We start from the raw sequence: 20,291 nt of genomic DNA, 5'->3' as shown, positions 1-20,291 counted from the left end.
GGATCATGTGCTGAGATATTGCCCCCCTCCACAAAAAACCAACCAACCATGAAGGTAACATGCCTAAAACAAAATCTGTTGTTCTCTTTTATAAAGCTTCATTTGCACAACAGAGCTCCCTGTTCTTCTCTAGCTCCCACACCATCAAATTCCCCTATAGAAGGCTGGGGGCCCCTCCAGAGCAGATTTTGGGGAAGGAGCAGGAAAAAAACCCCATTGCTCACACTGTGCTGGATGCATCCCATAATTCCCCATGTTTATAAGAAAAGCAACAAAACTGTATAAATTTGGCACATGCTAAAAGTCTTTTTTTTTTTTACCCAAGCCTTTTCTGACTGACGCTTAACTATATTCAATGTTCTTGGTTTCATTCATCTGTGTAGAATATTGTTCTTGAGACTTAAAGTTTATATGTAAACCTGCATTGCATTGTATGTGGCACAACCACCTGGCTATGCCAATTTAAAGCGTTATATAAAGAAAGAAAAATTTCAGCATGCGCAATTAGAAAACAATCACAGAAAGATTCTAAAATCTGAACTCTGAGACATTAACATTTTGTTCTTCTTAGTCAAGTTGGCGGGGGAGGGAGCAGGTTTGAGGGGTTAGTGCTGAAATTTTCGGCTGTGAGATCTGAATTTTGCCACACACACACACACACACCAGAGTTCCAAAGTCAAATTTGACGTTCTCTCCAGCCATTTTGAATAATGGGCATTCGCCGCATGTCAAATGATTGTGCGAAATTTTGTATTCAGCAAAAGACCAGATTCAGCAAACACTTACCAGTATCCTCCAGCTCTCGCCCTAGACTGTCAGCGCAGTAACAGTACCCAGAGACTTCTGGGAACATGCGGCTGAAGGATCTGAATGTCAAGAACGCTTCAGGGAATCTAAAAGGAAAATCAACATGCATCACAGGTGACATAGCAAACCCTCGTAACACTTCCACTCCCCATCTGATTTTGAGGGGGAAATAGCGTTAAGATACTAGATTTGGGTTGGTCAGACATGCTAAACCTTCAAGGATCCATCTTGGGAAGTAAATGAAATGAGCTTTGAAGGACACGATTGCCAGATCCTGTATGAACAGAAAGTTTGGTGGCAATGTGCCTGACGATTTGCCCCACTACTTACTGGTTTGCCCAATCTATGAGGATTTATCAGCATTCTCATTGAAAGATTTACATTTCTCAGTTGGGAGATTGAGTGGTTATTTGATTAACTTTTTATTAGGAGGCAGGTCCTCCTTACACCTCTAAAAAAGTGCCTGTTCTGCCTTTAGACCAGGAAATTTAGGGATAAAAATTTTTGGAGGTGTTAAGTTAAATTCTCCAGGGGAGCAAACCCTTATCTGATGGAATATCTGGTTTTCATAATTATTTAAAATGCGTAATGCATTTCATTCTGTTTTATTTTATCTTTTGTAATGCCTTAGGCTAAAGAAAATGAATAAAGATTAATAATAAGAATTGTCTGGTTGTGGAATCTCAATAGCTAGAGAACACCATCTGAGCAATTTAATCTTTTGGGGGTTATTGCAAACCTCGCTCTCTTCCTCACTGCAGCTGGCACGTTCAAAGAAACTCATCTCCCATAATGCTGGTCCTGCGGTCTTCTACAGTTGCTGAAAGAACAATTCATTTCTTCGGTTTCCCCCCAGTTTGGGTTGATTAGAAAAATCAACTTCATTCAGCCAGCCGTGGTGGCTGCAACATTTAAGGCTTTCCTGCCCTCTAGTGTCATCTGTCACTTTTAAAGTATTTTCTCTGTGCCGTTGAGTGAAAGAGCTCTGCTGAGTTCATTGAGGTCAGGGATGGTGGCCAGATGTTCTTGGGGTCCCATCTGCCCCAACCAGCAAGGCCAATTGTTGGGGATAATGGGAGTTCTAGTCCAACAGAATTATTGTGCTGGAGGAGACTCTTGAGAGTCCCATAAATAATAATAAATTATGATGATGATATACCTGTTGTCTTTGTCCATGGAGTTTTCCCAGTAGTGATGTATGGAAGTGAGAGCTGGACCATAAAGAAGGCTGATCACCAAAGAATTGATGCTTTTGAATTATGGCGCTGGAGGAGACTCTTGAGAGTCCCATGGACTGCAAGAAGATCAAACCTTTCCATTCGGAAGGAAATTAGCCCTGAGTGCTCACTGGAAGGACAGATCCTGAAGCTGAGGCTCCAATACTTTGGCCACCTCATGAGAAGAGAAGACTCCCTGGAAAAGACCCTGATGTTGGGAAAGATGGAGGACACAAGGAGAAGGGGACGACAGAGGACGAGATGGTTGGACAGTGTTCTTGAAGCTACCAGCATGAGTTTGACCAAACTGCGGGAGGCAGTGGAAGACAGGAGTGCCTGGCGTGCTCTGGTCCATGGGGTCACGAAGAGTCGGTACAACTAAACGACTAAACAACAACAACAAGTCCAACAGCAACAGGATGAGGAGAACAAGTTCTCCTTCCTTAACTGCATTTTCCACCAGTCCCAGCATCTCATGTTCTTTCTTTCCACCAATGTCCCAGCCCTGGAAAGGTGTGCCATCTCTCCCACAACACCCAGGCTCTTCTTGGTCACAGACCAACCATGAGGGTAGAATGCCTTGCCATATTTACTAAAGTAACAGCATGTCTTTTACTCCTACCTGCTAAAATGGTGAACAAGGTCAAAGACCATCCTGTCCGTTGTGTTGATAAACTTGCACTGGACAGGCAGGAATTCTCCGTCAGCTGAACACTGGGGCGGGCTCTTTTCTCCGACGTTGTGCAGGATGCGGCGGTCTCGGATCTCACATTTCCTAGGGCCTGGCAAGCAAAAGGCATAGGGGTTTGCTGAGACGTCACTTTAGTACATGGGAGTCTTGGTGGGAGGGGAAAACACTCTTGCAGATTTCATCTCATTACTACAGAATTCTTGTTCTTGCCATCTGTCTGTCTCGAGAGCCAGTGGAGTACATCTCCTTTTTGGGACGCAAGCCTGGGCAGCATGTCTGGAGGTCCTGGGCTGCCCAGATGACAAGACCCCCCTCTCATCCTCACTGACGTGGTTCAAAGGAAAGCAGGACAATACATTTTGCACCAGATTGGCTGCAGGAGTAGCTGGAAGGAGACGTACAAGATGCCATCCAAAGTCCTTAGGTTTACTCCTCAGACTAGTCTTCTCACAAGGCAGCAGAGGTTTAGGATCAGAGTTTTCCTTCTTTTAGACGGGCTTCCTTCCCAGCCCCATCTGCCCCTAACTTCCCTCTACAGAACATGCAGAAACTGCCTCCTTGACCATTGGGAGTCCACTCAATCCACCAGAGCCTGTCTTTGTATGCAGAGGAAGTTCCTAGCTCACTGAGGATCTGAGACCCATCAGCTACCCTCACCTGGTTTAGTGGGCCAGTCAAAGCCGTTCCCAGGGTGTGGCCACTGTCGCATGCTGACATCTTCTAGGAGCCACAGGGGAGTGCAGGGTGGGGACCAAAGGTGAACAAGCTGCCCCAGAAGGAGCATGACATGTCCCCCACCAGAACTACCCCTCCCCTAACACCACATAGTAAAGGTAAAGGGGCCCCTGACCATTAGGTCCAGTTGTGACTGACTCTGGGGTTGTAGTGCTCATCTCACTTTACTGGCCGAGGGAGCCGGCGTACAGCTTCCGGGTCATGTGGCCAGCATAACTAAGCCGCTTCTGGCGAACCAAAGCAGCGCACAGAAACGCCGTTTACCTTCCCACTTGAGCGGTACCTATTTATCTACTTGCATTCTGACGTGCTTTCGAACTGCTAGGTTGGCAGGAGCTGGGACCGAGCAACAGGAGCTCACCCTGTCGTGGGGATTTGAACCACCGACCTTCCGATCAGCAAGTCCTAGGCTGCTCTGTGGTTTATCCCACAGCGACACCCGTGTCCCTTCCTAACACCCCATACTGCGCTGCAAACTGGGATGACATCTGTTTAAAATCTTGATTCTGCTATGAATAATGGCTACCTGGCTGGCAAAGAAGGAAGGAAGGAAGGAAGGAAGGAAGGAAGGAAGGAAGGAAGGAAGGAAGGAAGGAAGGAAGGAAGGAAGGAGGTATAAACGGATGATCCCATTTTAACAGAACATGACTTACATCTCTTAGGCTTCCCTCTCTGCCTTGTGCCGTAAACCTCCATCCCTTCAGTATCCACACACCAGCACTGACCCAGGCCAGAGTCACACTGTATGGGGTCAAAGTCACCGGAATCCAGACATTGTGGGATGTAGGAAGCTGTGCTGCCGTTGACAACCCGACCAAGCAGGATCTGCTGCTTCTGCAGCTGGCAGAAGGATAAACCTATGGCAGGGAAGAAACGTCATTAAATCTGGGGTATTTCCAGGCTTTGAGATACCACCCCCAAATTGTCCTTATTGTCAGGAGTGGCCATGTGGCCCTTGGAAGTAGGGTTGCCACCCGTCCCTAGGAAAACAGGATTGCCCCGTTTTTGGACAAAAGTGCCCCTGTGCCATTTGGGCTTCAAACAGGAAGCCTTTTCCCCCATATCCGAGCTTGGCCAGCCAAAAATGCCCTTTGCATCACTGTTGGTGTGGCTGAAGAGGAGCCCAGCAAGGCACTTGTGAAAATAAAGAGAATTAAACTTGGCATGGTTTACTTACAAGTTACTGAGGATCCAGTCTGCTTGCTCCCTGCTATTTCAGCTCCGTTGCCATCTACACACCAGCAGGAAGTATCGTTCTTCTTGCACTGGATGTTCCTGGTGGACAATTGATAGATTTCCAGTGTCACCAGGCAGTAATAGCTGCCCATCAGAGGTTCTCAAGCTTCATCACTACAGATGAGCCCAAGAGCTGTCACCAAGTTTTTAATGTTTGAAGTTTAGGGAAGTTCTTAATGTTTGAAGTCTTATTCTGTTTAATATTCTGTTGGATGCCGCCCAGAGTGGCTGGGGAAACCCAGCCAGATGGGCACAGTATAAATAATAATAAATGATGATGATGTTATGCCTGTTGTCTTTGTCCATGGAGTTTTCCCAGTAGTGATGTATGGAAGTGAGAGCTGGACCATAAAGAAGGCTGATCGCCGAAGAATTGATGCTTTTGAATTATGGCGCTGGAGGAGACTCTTGAGAGTCCCATGGACTGCAAGAAGATCAAACCTCTCCATTCTTAAGGAAATCAGCCCTGAGTGCTCACTGGAAGGACAGATCCTGAAGCTGAGGCTCCTAGACTTTGGCCACCTCATGAGAAGAGAAGACTCACTGGAAAAGACCCTGATGTTGGGAAAGATGGAGGGCACAAGGAGAAGGGGACGACAGAGGACGAGATGGTTGAACAGTGTTCTCAAAGCTACCAGCATGAGTTTGACCAAACTGCAGGAGGCAGTGGAAGACAGGAGTGCCTGGCGTGCTCTGGTCCATGTGGTCACGAAGAGTCAGACACGACTAAACGACTAAATGACTAAACAACGATGATGATGATGATCAAACACCTTCCAAAAACTTACCTGGCCACACTACAGCCTTAGTGGAACCCTCCTGCATCCTATGGACAAATGTAAGAGGGGCTGAGGAAAACAAGGCAGCAGGTGCCAACTACGTGGTAGAGTCCTGTATGTGGTAGAGTCCTTAAAGTGGTAGCATAGGCTGCACCACTTTGCAATGCAGGCGGCAGGGAATCATGTTTCCGAATGTAAAAACGCAAGGCTCGTCGCAAGTAGGGAACTAGCACAGCAAGAAGGAAGCCAGGATAAACCTCTCTCCCTGGTATGACTGGAGACACATTGCTCTTGGGATTTTATTTTACTGCAGAACTCTTTTATTAAAAATGGCATCTCCTACCAGTAGCCCCATGTGACACAATCTGTACTTCCATCTCAGGATGGGGATTCTACCACCTTTCTACTGTTTATGTGCACCAGGCCTAGGTGATAAACCTTGGCATGCAAGGCTGGGAAATGGGGCCATGGGTCAGTGCCAAAGCGCATGATTTGAACACAGGTTTAGTCTTCATTCTTTCATTTCATTCATTCATTTATACCCTGCTTAATGCCAAAATAGACTTCTAAGCAGCTTGCAAAATATAAAAACCAATTGCACAACGGTAATTAAAAATGTGCAGTTATTAAAATAGAAATACAATAAAACAATAATGTAAAATCATTAACATATAAGCATCCACAATCAAAACATGCAGTAAAACATTCCCATTAAAAGAGCACAGTGATTAAGGCAAGAGACTCGTGTAGAGTGATCAAGGGAACACCTATGTACACATGTAAACAGCTGCATCTTCAAATGCCGGCAGAATGCCAATACAGATGGGACATCTCATATTTCGGCAGGGAGAGTGCTCTACAACACCAAGGCCACCAGTGAAACATTCTGCCTCTATGTCACCACAACCTGATCTTCATCAGGCCATGGTAAGACTAATCAGGTACTATTTTTCATCTTAACACCCTTATATTGGGACTCAGCGTCATCGTCTTCCTGCCTGAAACGTCTCATCATACTATAAGCTCATTACCTGAACTGGCCATCTTCCAAGCACTGAGGGACATAGTCTTCGCCTTCTTGAAAGGCCTTTGCCCTTCGAAGCTCACATGGGCGAAGAGGTTGGCTTTCTGCCTGGTACTCTGAATGCAGGAAGAATGTGCACAATTATTGGGGCAGCTGATCCCAACTTCATTCCAATAGAGCTGTTACATCTTTTGCCCATCATCCTACAGCAGGAATGGGGAACCTGTGGCTCTCCAGATTTTGGTGCATGCCAAACCCCATCAACCCTAGTTAGCATGGCCAGTAATTGGGGGTGTAGGGAGTTGGACTCCCAGCAACATCTGGTGGGCCAGTTTTCCACATCCTTCTCCTATGGCTGGTTGAAAGATGGCCTTATCCCACAAAGGACGTAGTTTCTATGCCTTCAAAAGACAGGGATTGAGAACCTGTGGCTGTTCAGATGTTGTCGGACCACAGCTCTCATCATCCTTGACCATTGACTGCTGCGTGGAGCTGATGACACATGAACCTGTTGTTGGTTTCTACTTTCTTCACTGAGCAGCAAATGCTTGTCACAAGACAATGTTTACATTCCACAGTCAGAGTTACTGTTGGGTTCCCACGGGAATGGGAGACTGGATGTGATGTACACTGGTTTCCTGTTTTTCAGTGTTCTCTCGGTTTCTTTGTGTCAGGAGGAGTTGCTTCACTGCTCTCACAGAGGCAGGATGGATGTTTGTATGCTCTCAGCATAGCTTGTAAATAAACTTAGCATGTAGCACATTTACCTGCTTATCCTTTCGTTGCTGGACTACACTCTGCTTGGGCTCAAGATAAGACGAGCCTGTACCCGCTCCAGATGGGCCGGAGCTGATCAAAATCTCACACCTGTGACACTGATGATCACAGGTTCTTCATCTTTGCTGTACCTGTTCCAGTCCTAACCTTTCCTTCTGCCTTCCCTGGAAAAGTGGACCAACGGCAGTAGCAAGTCCACCTGGCTATTCCCTTTCTCAAAATACATTGTCTTCTGCATCCGTGGACTTTTGTAATGGCGACATTACAATTCCTGCAAACCCACTTTGACTGCTATGGTCCTTTCTCCTCCTGTAATGGAACTCCTGTTTGGGGACTTCCCTGGCTTTTTTTCTGGCCCATGTAGGACCAGTCTGGATAGTTAGCCTTGGTGAAGATTTGACCTTTTCATCCCCCCAAAAGGTTTTTCCATTGAAATGAGGCTGCATTTTAATGTTTTAAGGTTGTATTTTAATCTTGTTTTTAAAGTTGTTTTTCAATCAATTTGTTTTTATATCGGTTGTTAGCCGCCCTGAGTCTTGGCAGGGGAGGGCGGGGTATAAATAAAAATTATTATTATTATTACTATTATTATTATTATTATTACGGTCACATGGAAGGTGGAGCAGGCTTGTTTTCTCCTGTTCTGGAGGGTAGGACTCGAACTAATGGCTTCAAGTTGGAATAAAGGAGATTCTAAGTAAACATCAGGAAAAACTTTCTGAGAGTAAGAGCTGTTTGACCGTGGAATGGGCTCCCTTGGGAGGTTGTAGACTCCCCTTCACTGGAGGTTTTTAAACAGGTTGGGTGGCCATCGGTCAAGGATTCTTTAGCTGCTATTCCTGCACTGAATTAGATGACCCATGTGGTCTCTTGCAACCCTACAATTCTCATCAGTGTCAAAAATGCAATTGATGCAGTTCTTGGTGTACAACAATACACAAATAATTAGGAAAATGTAGGTTAAGTGTACTTACTTTCTACCCTGTCCCCAAGAACTTGGGCTCACAGTAGCAGCTTCTCAGCAATTTCATATCTAATATCCTTTTCTACAAGTGTATACTTAAAACGGCTTTTGCTATCTCTGTACTTCTTTTTTTTTATTATTGGTTTTCACGTATTACATTACAATACAGATATTCCAAAGCAAACACTATTTCCTCCCCATCCCCCCATATATTTACATTTCTTTTTCCTCAATCCAACATATTATTCTTTTCTCCTTCTTCCCACTTCCCTCTGCCCCCTCTCGATTTCCTCCGCATTATACAATTTACAATAATCTTTGCATTCTACAGTCTTCTCAAATCGTCTATATATTCTTATCTTGCCTTGCTAAATTTTCTTCCATCCAGTACTTCACATTTTAATCTAGGCATACTAGCAATATCTCTTTTTTGAGCAATATTTTGCCATATATTCATCAAAACATTTCCACTCCTTTTAATTTTTGATTCGATTGATTTCTTATTATATCTCTGTACTTTTAATTCAAACACAAAACCTATACGATCCAGGTGTTTGAAGCGACGCTCATGCCTATGTCACATTTAATTTCCATATTTTCAGCTAAAAGGCATTCTTAGAAACTACAACTAATCCAGAATGCAGCAGCTAGACTGGTGACTGGGAGCGGCCGCCAAGACCATATAACACCTGTCTTGAAAGACCTACACTGGCTCCCAGTACGTTTCCGAGCACAATTCAAAGTGTTGGTGTTGACCTTTAAAGCCCTAAACGGCCTTGGTCCTGTATACCTGAAGGAGCATCTCCACCCCCATCGTTCTGCCCGGACACTGAGGTCCAGCACCGAGGGCCTTCTGGGGATCCCTCACTATGAGAAGCCAAGTTACAGGGAACCAGGCAGAGGGCCTTTTCGGTGGTGGCGCCTGCCCTGTGGAACACCCTCCCACCAGATGTCAAAGAGAAAAACAACTACCAAACGTTTAGAAGACATTTGAAGGCAGCCCTGTTTAGGGAAGCTTTTAATGTTTAATAGGTTATTGTATTTTAGTGTTGGAAGCCGCCCAGAGTGGCTGGGGAAACCCTGCCAGATGGGAGGGGTATAAATAATAAATTATTGTTATTATTATTATTATTATTATTATTATTATTATTATTATTATTAGCACTGGGGAATTCAAACCAAGCTCTCGCCACCAGCCATACACAAGTGGCCCATCCACCAGTCCAGCTTTTGAATAGGGAAAGGCAAAGCCTGTGTTCTTATTTTTCTAAAATCAAGAGACACCTGTAAGCAAAGGAATGAGGGAAGCGTCACTTACCAAAGAGGTCGGCGGATGCTGTATTAACAAAGCAAAGCAGAGTGATGAGAAGTAAGGGCCCCATTGTGGGGGACGGTAAGACTGAGCCCCTCTGAGCAGGTAGAGGGATCTCGCTCAGCCCACTCTTTCGGAACAAGCTTTTATAGCTGATGCTGCCCAGATACCTTCACCTGCGAAGTGGAAGACTGGGCACTAAAGTAGGCTAATGACGCACATTTTGTTTCACAAGGGCCATTGAGCTGGCCCACTCCCACCTGAGATTTCTTCCTTGGTTTCCCTCCAAGCAACTTGAGTGTCCCCCCCCCCCCCAGCCACTTAGGAAAAAAGGACAGATCTGGAGAAGCATCACATGCGAAAAGCGCTGGGGTCACACGACTCAAATGAATCAGCAAAAAATGAGAACGGGTAACAGCACAATGCATACAACTGCCATATGGGTTAAACCACAGAGCCTAGGACTTGCCGATCAGAAGGTCGGCGGTTCGAATCCCCGCGACGGGGTGAGCTCCTGTTGCTCGGTCCCTGCTCCTGCCAACCTAGCAGTTCGAAAGCACCCCTAAGTGCAAGTAGATAAATACCTTCCGGCGGGAAGGTAAACGGTGTTTCCGTGTGCTGCTCTGGTTTGCCAGAAGCAGCTTAGTCATGCTGGCCACATGACCCGGAAGCTGTACGCTGGCTCCCTTGGCCAATAAAGCGAGATGAGCGCCGCAACCCGAGTTAGTCACGACTGGAGCTAACAGTCAGGGGTCCCTTTACCTTTACCTTTGGATCCAGGAGCACAATCCCAATAATTCAGAACGAAAGACCATGTGCCAATTGCATCTTTGTGGCTTACATTACTGAATAGTTAGTACAATAGAGATTCAGGGCCCACTGAACTTGCAATCCTTCCAAGATGACCACGGGTCCTTGTGTGTGGAATGTGCACTGATCCTGCTCCCCCTGTTAGCTTAACACAGAGCTTTCCAAACTGTGTGCTGTGACACTAGTGTGTAGGTATGTTGCCCGATGCAAAGGGGGCTGGCTTAGCCTCTGGTTTGCTAGTAAAACTGAATTACTGTGTCGCAAAATGATGCACGTCTAAAAAGTGTGTCACTTGGGAAAGCTCTGGTTTAATATTTCCCAGACCAAGACACACATAAGGTTTCATATTCGCATGACAAGGGGAAAACCCAGCTGTAGGAAAACTCCGAGCGATGACATGGTTCTGGTGGAAACTGTCCTAGTATTTTCTTGCAACTACAGATAATGCCTTTCACTGGCTTTAAGCTGCTGCTTTATATATTGAGTCAGACCACTGCTCCATCTAGTCCAGTGTTACTTAATGCAAGCTGGTAGTGACTCTCTAGTGTTTCGGATAGGAAGCTTGCTCCAACTCTACCTGGAGATGTTGATGTCTGCATCTGGAGCCATCTTAATCCAGAATGCGGCAGCTAGACTGGTGACTGGAAGTGGCCAGAGACCATATAACACCTGTCCTGAAAGACCTACATTGGCTCCCAGTACGTTTCCAAGCACAATTCAAAGTGTTGGTGGTGACCTTGAAAGCCTTAAACGGCCTCGGCCCAGTATACCTGAAGGAGCGTCTCCACCCCACCCCATACACTGTCCTAAAACTGATTCATGCCCTGCCCCCCCCCCCCAGCATTGTATGATCTCTGGAAGGGAAGACGGAGCTTTTTCTGTGGTGCTGTTTCGATCCATAGCGATCTTTTTGTGAGTGACTTTACCTCTTCGTCCCTTGCCTTTAAAGGTAAAGGGGCCCCTGACCATTAGGTCCAGTCGTGGCCGACTCTGAGGTTGCGGCGCTCATCTCGCTTTATTGGCTGAGGGAGCCGGTGTACAGCTTCCGGGTCATGTGGCCAGCAGGACTAAGCCGCTTCTGGCGAACCAGAGCAGCACACGGAAACGCCGTTTACCTTCCCGCCGGAGCAGTACCTATTTCTATACTTGCACTTTGACGTGCTTTTGAACTGCTAGGTGGGCAAGAGCAGGGAGTGAGCAACAGCAGCTCACCCTGTCGCGGGAATTCGAACCGCTGACCTTCTGATCAGCAAGTCCTAGGCTTTGTGGTTTAACCCACAACACCACCTGCGTCCCTTGCCTTTAACCCCCCTCAAAAACAAAACTTCTCTCCTCCCTAAAACAACTCAACAACTTTGAGCTGAACCCCTAAAAAGCGGGGTAGACCACTGCCTGTTTTTAATTCTGGAAGTCTCTTCTGCAGTCTCTTGGGAGTTGGCCACCCCTGTTTTATTGTGTTTTTAATATTCTGTTGGGAGCTGCCCAGAGTGGTTGAGGGGGGTAGGATGAATGAATGAATGAATGAATGAAGCCAACTATTTGCTCTACCACTTCATTAAGACCTTCCCACTTTGACTAGGCCCCGGCCTAGAAAGCCATGCAAAGTATTTTAAGCATTGCTTCATGAACACATTTTAAAGCTTATCAAAATGTGAGATGCACTTAAGACGTAGCAGAAGCAAGAGTGGGCATCAAGACTCAGCCAAAAATATCTTGGTACAGTGGTGCCTCGGGTTAAGAACTTAATTCGTTCTGGAGGTCCGTTCTTAACCCGAAACTGTTCTTAACCTTAAGCACCACTTTAGCTAATGTGGCCTCCTGCTGCCACCGGAGCACGATTTCTGTTCTCATCCTGACGCAAAGTTCTTAACCCGAGGTACTATTTCTGGGTTAGCAGAGTCTGTAACCTGAAGCATCTGTAACCCGAGGTACCACTGTATATGGATTTTAAAATCCAAGGGAGGAACTTCTGTAAACCTCAGCAAGGAGGTCACTCCATGGCTTCAAGGCAACTGAGAAGTACACTGGTGGAGCCAATCTGACGTGATTGCACCACAATGACCTTGTCCCACCCCTTCCTAGTACACGGCAACATGGCTCATGGTCAGCTGAGTGCTGCCAGCCTATTACACCATCTGCCATCAAGCAGGTCAAATGACTGGGCTAGACAGAGCATTTGCCTGACTCATCATAAGGCAATTCCGTACTGCAAATTGCAATTGTCACACGAACTGCACATTTCTCAACCTCCTGAAAGGCTTTGGCAAATCTGATGATCTGTAAATTGAAAATAAAATGTTAAGCAGGCCGTGAAGAGTGAAAGGATGCAGAGTATGCAGAATATTTTAATAAACAGCTTTACATACAGTACCTTACATATAGAACAGTGTATCTGCAAATTTAAATATTTTTTTTTAAAAAAAATGTACAGTGGCTTGTACTCTTATCCCAGGGGAACTTCAAGTTTATGGCCTGTCATACAGTTCTCGTATGCTTTTATACATATCACCAGCACTGAAATTGCAAGGGAGGCGTAAAGAGTTCAAGTATCATGCTGCCGTTAGTCACACAACCTCTTCTGAACAGTCACTATTTTAAAATTTTGCATTTCATTTTCTTTTCTTTCTTTTTTACAAATTTCAAAACCTGTACATACATTATTTTCATTTTCTTCATCTCTTTCTCTCTTTTAGAAACTGCGTGTTAAAAGGCAACATTTTAAATATTTTGTCACCAAGGTCTTAGTCTATTGCAATAAAACTAGACTTGTCAATATAAATATGTCTCTAGATTGTATTATGTATACGAGCGCCTGTATGTGTGTATCACACCAACACACAGAGAGACATATACACATAATAAAAGGTGTATTGTAGCAGTGGTTGCAGCAAAATTGCAGATGAACAGAAGTGAAGTGAAGGCTCTGGACTCTGGTGCAGAAACAATAAAAACAAAAACAAAAACCGCACAGCAACTAGGTTGACTTTGGTTTCACAATGCTTTGCAAACTCATAATTAAGCATCCCTAACAGATAGCGAAGAGTTATTCTCCATCAGAGGTGCTCAATACGAGTAACGGGTTTTTCGCCATATCCGCTCTACAAAGGCAGCTACCAACACTCAGATTTTGATTCATAGGGGGTGATCCTGCAGGTCACTCCAGGGCAGGGGTTGGCTGCGTTTTTGTGGCATGGGCTGGTTCACTGTCCCGCAGATGCCGCAGTGGGCTGGAGCGCGCATGCACACACAAACGCTATTTCCGGCGCTCCTTCCGGCGCACAGGAGGCGTGCACAGCTTCCCATTGGCTGCAGGAGCTTCCTGCAGCCAATAGGAAGCCAGACAACATTGAGGAAGGCGGTCCCTGCTCTACTCTGGTTTAGCGCGGTGCATGGTAGCCAACTGAGCGGGCAGCGGGGGTCCATGGGCCAGTTAAACGACCCCTGTGGGCCGCTTGTGGCCCACGGACCTTAGGTTGTTGACCCCTGCTCCAGGGTTACAAATAAGGGTTGGAAAGATTTGGAAAAAATGACAAGAGGAACAGGCTGACCCTTTCCAAGCTCCTTGGCATGCAACACAAGTGAATCCCATTGGGAGACACCTGTACAGATGTTGCAATTTCATTCTGTGCTGTTCCCTACCTCTCAAAGGGTTGTCTGCAAAAACAGCACCAAGTCATGGTCCCATCGGCGTAAGGATTTCTGCAGGCCTCCACCCCCCTTCTCACCACCCCCCTCTAAATCTGTTCTAGGGGTTCCCAACCCTCCAGAGCAGATTTGGGGACGATGCATGGGAGAGGAGACGGGTGCAAGTCTTGTTGCAACAAATGGAAATTCTTGCACTGGCGGGACGCATTGCTCGGATGCTGCCCAAAATCTAAAAACATGTTAACGCCGGAAATGGCCCGATTTCACAGCCCATCCGCTGGCATTCTGAATGTTCTGGTCATTCCTCAATCCAGCTGAGGAGCAACAGTAGTTCAGAGAGCTAATGCTAAGCAGTCGTCCAGGACAAAAAAAGTTCTTAAAAAAATGCACTGTAGCCCTGAATACTGTTGCGGCTAAACGCAAATATGCTTTAAGTATAATATTGGATGGTTTGCTGGCTGGCAATATGGAGGACTCTGCTAGGGGAGCAGGGGAAAAGGAAGAGGGAGCAACACGCGGCAGACGACTCTCATCCTCCTGTTTCAGTGGTTTTCGAAAACTTTATTTGGCACTTCTGACAATTACCCTCCCCATACCTGTTTCTAACAAGGAGCGCAAGATCCCCCCAAGGAAGGTTTAGTTTTAAAAAATAATATTCGTGAAGAGGCCACCACAGAAAACAGTCTCTCTCTTTTTCTTTTAGAAAAAAGGGAAGCTAGTATTTTTCATTTTCCTGGGTAATATTTGTTGCACCAGGAAAAACAGGCATTGGCTCCATTTTACCTATCCTTCAAGATACCAGGGGGTGCAAATATTTATCTGCTATCACACTGAAAGAAAACATTGCGCTTTCATTCCTTCTCCAACACAGCTTCTTAATTTTTTTTTCCCCCTTAAGGAAACACCAGTCTGAAGATTTCCCCGACATGGCCTGTGGGAACATCCTGGCAGGCCATATCGTGTGCCCCTTCCTTGATGCTTTCCTCCTCTCTCCCCTTTTCTCAAGACCTTCGGGATAACGGGACATCCAGCACAGAACAAAGGAATAGTGTTCAAGCGTCTTTTTATTTTCGTATTTCACCCCTTCGTCAGTCTCGCGAAGAAGCGCAAGAAATCCATTGTTAAGAGCCTATCTGCGTATTCCTTTCCGCTTCCGCTTTGTCATACGGAACAAAAGGTTGCTATTTGCTGGACTTTCCCCATGTCAGATATGAGCTGCTTGATCCGGCGCTTGAGCTGAGGCAGACGTGCAAGGGGGTCCGGCGGCTCCAATTCCCCGGTGAAGTCAAGCCAGCTTTCTAAAACTGCACAGACAAAAGGGATACAAGCAGAGTTAGGGATAGAAAGATGCGGCAATATTTAGGCCTGGTTTTGGAGTCGCACTAAACCGGGGAGCCCCCAAGCTTCTCAGCAGTCTGAGAATAAGCCTGATCCCTTTTCCACTCTGGGACAGCTGATAGGAAGCACCCACTTCTGGTTTCAACTAACTGTATTGTGTCATTTAATCTGAACAGATCGCAAAAGGACAAACACAGGGCATTCAGCTAGTCTTGGTAGGTTAGAGCATGGTGCTGACAATTCCAAGGTTGCAGGTTCAATCCCTGTAAGGGACAGCTGCATATTCCTGCATTTCAGGGGGTTGGACTAGATGACCCTCAGGGTCCCTTCCAACTCTACAGTTCTACAATTCCATGATTCCTAGAGCTGTCAACCAAACTGAATACATCCCATCGCTCAGCCCGAACACTGAGGTCCAGCTCTGAGGGCCTTCTGGCAGTTCCCTCACTGCAAGAAGTGAAGCTACAGGGAACAGGGAACCAGGCATAGGGCCTTCTTGGTAGTGGCGCCCGCCCTGTGGAACACCCTCCCATCAGATGTCAAGGAAATAAACAACTATATGACTTTTAGAAGACATCCAAAGGCAGCCCTGTTTAGGGAAAGTTTTAATGTTTGATGTTTTGTTGCTTTATAATCATAATTATTATTACTCTGTTGAGAGCCGCCCAGAGTGGCTGAGGAAGCACAGTCAGATGGGAGGGGTATGAATAAGAATAAGAATAAGAATAAGAATAAGAATAAGAATAATTAGAGGCTTGCTCAAAAAGTGATGATTGTGAACCTTGCATTGCACATTACGCACCAGTTTCTAAACATGTTACCATTCCAGAAACTTTGGGATGGGGCAGGTTCCAAATTTCAATATATGCGCTTATTGCTTTAAGATAGTTACCATCCACTTCCTTTTCGATCAGGTCCATTCTGCTAGCAACTTCGTTCTGTACGTTCTCTATGTGGGTGAGGAGGTTTAGCTGCCACTGAAGATGGGAGTCCACATGTTCTTCGGCTCCTCTTTTTTCATTAAATACAAACACAGTGTTCCCTTCAGCCAAATGCCTCTGTTTGATATCCACACAACAAAGATTGGGTGGTGGGGAGAGAGAGAGAGAGGAATTAACAAAATGCGTAGTCACAATTTAAGGCTGTCTCTACACCACACCTGCCCACAGATACAGCCTGATTGAAGATGCTTCCCAGTAGCTGGAGAGTGAGATTAAACAAAACCGCTGCTCTTAAATGACACAGCATAACAAGAGAGCATTGGAGGTGATTTGTTGAGGACTATACAACTACCGTATAGGTTAATACAACTTATAATAATGGCTGTAAAGCAGCACTGCACATTGTAAATCATATCCTCGTTAATATGCACTTGAAGTTCTCCAGCAAAATATGCAGGCAGTAAAAATGTAAGACACAATCCAGCAAATGGATTATGGGTACCTCTGATTTCAAAATTTTGGTGAGAGTTAAGCACATGCTTGAATTTTCCCAGTGAAATCAACAGGACCTTAAAGAGTTAGCTCTGGCTAGCTGCTTATTATTATTATTATTATTATTATTATTATTATTATTATTATTATTATTAAAGTGGCATACTTCTAGACCTCATATTTGTAAGGAACGGCCCGGCTTTCTATGATAAAAATTTCCCAAGGCAATGGGGAGTCTGCACAGACTTACAGTGTTTGTTTGTCAGAGTTTGATATTTTGGTGAGAGAAGAAAGAAAGAAAGAAAGAAAGGGAAGGAGGCTAGCAAATAACATTTAAGTTTTGCACATTTCAAAGGGGTTGTTTTTTTTCGCTTTTTTGTACGCCTTGTATGTTTTTCTTGTCTTTTTTGGTTTTTTTGATTGATTGTGATGGTGTTTTTCTTTTTTATTGGTTGTGAAGGTGAAATGTGTTGTATTGTTTAAAACCTTTAATAAATATTTTATATTAAAAAAAAACAAAAAAAACAAAGGGAGTTTGTGTGGTACTATAAGAGAAGGGGACGACAGAGGACGAGATGGTTGGACAGTGTTCCGGAAGCTACCAGCATGAGTTTGACCAAACTGCAAGGAGGCAGAGGAAGACAGGAGTGCCTGGTGTGCTCTGGTCCAGGGGGTCATGAAGAGTCGGACACGACTAAACAACAACATAAATTCAAAATGTTGGTGCTGACCTTTAAAGCCCTAAATGGCCTCAGCCCAGTATACCTGAAAGATCGTCTCCACCCCTATCGTTCAGCCCAGACACTGAGGTCCAGCGCCAAGGGCCTTCTGGCAGTTCCCTCACTGCGAGAAGTGAGGTTACAGGGAACTAGGCAGAGGGCCTTCTCGGCAGTGGCGCCCTCCCTGTGGAATGCTCTCTAGTCAGATGTCAAGGAGTTGAACAGCTATACAACTTTTAGAAGACATCTGAAGGCAGCTCTGTTTAGGGAAGTTTTCAATACTTGATGTTTTATTGTGTTCTTGTATCTCTTGGAAGCTGCCCAGAAGGGCTAGGACAACCCATTCAGATGGGTGGGGTACAAAAATAATAATAATTATTATTTCCTGTACAGTTCATGTGCTCCTATGTGCATCTGGTACATAACTGTAATATGTGTAGATAATTTATTATGGTCAAAGACCAGCTCGCATAACACAATGAAAACAGCGTTCATAAGGATAAAATAACACAATAAAAACAGCGTTCATAAGGATAAAATATACAATCAGAGCAGATTGCAACATAGCTCATGAATTAAAATTGAGATATATACATACACCTGTACAACTGAGATTTGGGCTACCATAAAAATTGACCCTGAGGCACCCCAAAGGACGGCTTCAGCATTTCCCTAGTAAGCTATTTTATTCTAGAGTATGATCTGTGCCATGTAATATGTGTAGAAAAATCATTGCGCCCAACACAGCTCTCCATGCACTGTTGATCAGTTACAGAAAAAGATAAACAAGTTTCAGGTTTTGTTGATTTAAGGCACCAGGTGAAGTACAATGAAAATTAAAAGTGCTAGGTAGAACGTCAAGGTTCAGCTGTTGTTCGCTCTCAACCTACCAAGCACACACAGAACAGAGCTCTATAGCAGATGACCACAAATGCAAAGGTCGCTAGTAAAGGCATAGACTTTTAACCCCAACGGTGCGTTATAGATTAAGTACACATTACACCATCATATGGAACAACTGATTGGTTCAAAATTGGGAAAGGAGTACGGCAAGGCTGTATATTGTCTCCCTGCTTATTTAACTTATATGCAGAATTCATCACGCGAAAGGCTGGGCTGGATGAATCCCAAGCCGGAATTAAGATCGCCGGAAGAAATATCAACAACCTCAGATATGCAGATGACACAACCTTGATGGCAGAAAGTGAGGAGGAATTAAAGAACCTTTTAATGAGGGTGAAAGAGGAGAGCGCAAAATATGGACTGAAGCTCAACATCAAAAAAACGAAGATCATGGCCACTGGGCCCATCACCTCCTGGCAAATAGAAGGGGAAGAAATGGAGGCAGTGAGAGATTTTACTTTCTTGGGCTCCATGATCACTGCAGATGGTGACAGTAGTCACGAAATTAAAAGACGCCTGCTCCTTGTGAGAAAGGCGATGGCAAACCTAGACAGCATCTTAAAAAGCAGAGACATCAACTTGCCAACAAAGGTCCGTATGGTGAAAGCCATGGTTTTCCCAGTAGTGATGTATGGAAGTGAGAGCTGGACCATAAAGAAGGCTGATCACCGAAGAATTGATGCTTTTGAATTATGGTGCTGGAGGAGACTCTTGAGAGTCCCATGGACTGCAAGAAGATCAAATGCATCCATTCTTAAGGAAATTAGCCCTGAGTGCTCACTGGAAGGACAGATCCTGAAGCTGAGGCTCCAATACTTTGGCCACCTCATGAGAAGAGAAGACCCCCTGGAAAAGACCCTGATGTTGGGAAAGATTGAGGGCACAAGGAGAAGGGGACGACAGAGGACGAGATGGTTGGACAGTGTTCTTGAAGCTACCAGCATGAGTCTGACCAAACTGCGGGAGGCAGTGGAAGACAGGAGTGCCTGGTGTGCTCTGGTCCATGGGGTCACGAAGAGTCGGACACGACTAACCAACAACACCATCATTAGTACTCCTTCAACTGGGCGGACGGGCAGGAAGCTGGAGCCTGGGAGGCAGTCCTTGCACACATGGACTATGGAGAGAGCATCAGCTGAAAAACAGCTATGGATTTGCAAAAAAGCTGAAATGGAAGACCGAGCAACTGTGGAACTGCTTGTGAACCGGGCATGTTTTAGCAGGAAGAGAAATAAAATGCAGGAAAGGAAGTGGAAACTACATTTTGTAGGAAAAGAAAAAATCATCATATTATGTCTGCTGCTGCCTACAAACAAACAAACAACCAAACACTGAGCATGAGTTCCTAAAATGCCAAGCTGGAAATGTAACTGTTGAGTAACTGAAGAGAAATTTTGAAATGAGTTTCACTCCTCTTACTCGAGTGGATGGGGGGTGGGGGTGGGGAGGCATATTGTGAATAGGAAACAGGTCTGGATAATGTAGTTTTATGTGTTAAGTCATGGAGGCAACCTGCAGTGGGGGAGGGACACAAAGGGAGCAAGCGGTAGGGAGATGTGGCTGTGACTCCTTTTGCTTGAACTGCTTCTATAGACAAGGAAATGCTTTCTGGTGTGTCCAGCCAAAATTTATCTCTGTAGCGTTATCTATCGTTATCATTGTTACAGTGATCGTTAATTCAACTTCTGACCCGCCCCTCACCAAAAGGTCCCAGGGATGGGCTACAGCAATCTTAAAAAGCAAAATTAAAATCAGTTTAAAAGCAAATGCAATCAAAATAACAGGGTGGGTCCTAAAACTATGCATTTCAGGTGTCAAAGGCCAAGGTAGGTAAAGAAAGGCGTCTTCAGTATGTGATGCTCAAGCATAAAACTTCCCAATTCAAATTCTGTCCTTCTGTC

General features: G+C 45.2%; 2 protein-coding genes across 5 annotated transcripts in view; both read right to left on the bottom strand.

The window, feature by feature from the left end:
• TG (thyroglobulin) overlaps nt 1–9,754 on the bottom strand; it is a 173,349-nt gene extending 163,595 nt beyond the window's left edge. The window contains exons 1-6 of the mRNA XM_082236144.1: nt 9,549–9,754; nt 6,497–6,605; nt 4,628–4,725; nt 4,104–4,307; nt 2,647–2,806; nt 787–893 (exon numbers count right to left, since the gene is read on the bottom strand). Of these exons, the coding sequence (XP_082092270.1) occupies nt 787–893; nt 2,647–2,806; nt 4,104–4,307; nt 4,628–4,725; nt 6,497–6,605; nt 9,549–9,612 (742 nt within the window). The 5' untranslated portion in view covers nt 9,613–9,754. The remainder of the gene's footprint in view (nt 1–786; nt 894–2,646; nt 2,807–4,103; nt 4,308–4,627; nt 4,726–6,496; nt 6,606–9,548) is intronic.
• Nucleotides 9,755–12,677: 2,923 nt separating this feature from the next.
• The window catches only part of PHF20L1 (PHD finger protein 20 like 1), a 65,010-nt gene continuing 57,396 nt past the window's right edge, over nt 12,678–20,291 (bottom strand). For all 4 annotated transcript variants that reach the window (XM_082235545.1, XM_082235541.1, XM_082235543.1 and 1 more), the window contains 2 exons: nt 16,228–16,393; nt 12,678–15,301 (listed from right to left, as the gene is read on the bottom strand). In XM_082235545.1, the coding sequence (XP_082091671.1) occupies nt 15,159–15,301; nt 16,228–16,393 (309 nt within the window). In that variant the 3' untranslated portion in view covers nt 12,678–15,158. The remainder of the gene's footprint in view (nt 15,302–16,227; nt 16,394–20,291) is intronic.

The sequence above is a fragment of the Podarcis vaucheri genome, assembly GCF_965113315.1.
Source record: "Podarcis vaucheri genome assembly, chromosome: 8".
Taxonomy (NCBI): domain Eukaryota; kingdom Metazoa; phylum Chordata; class Lepidosauria; order Squamata; family Lacertidae; genus Podarcis; species Podarcis vaucheri.
The sequence above is the reverse complement of the archived record's forward strand: the minus strand, read 5'-3'. Positions and strand labels throughout refer to the sequence as shown.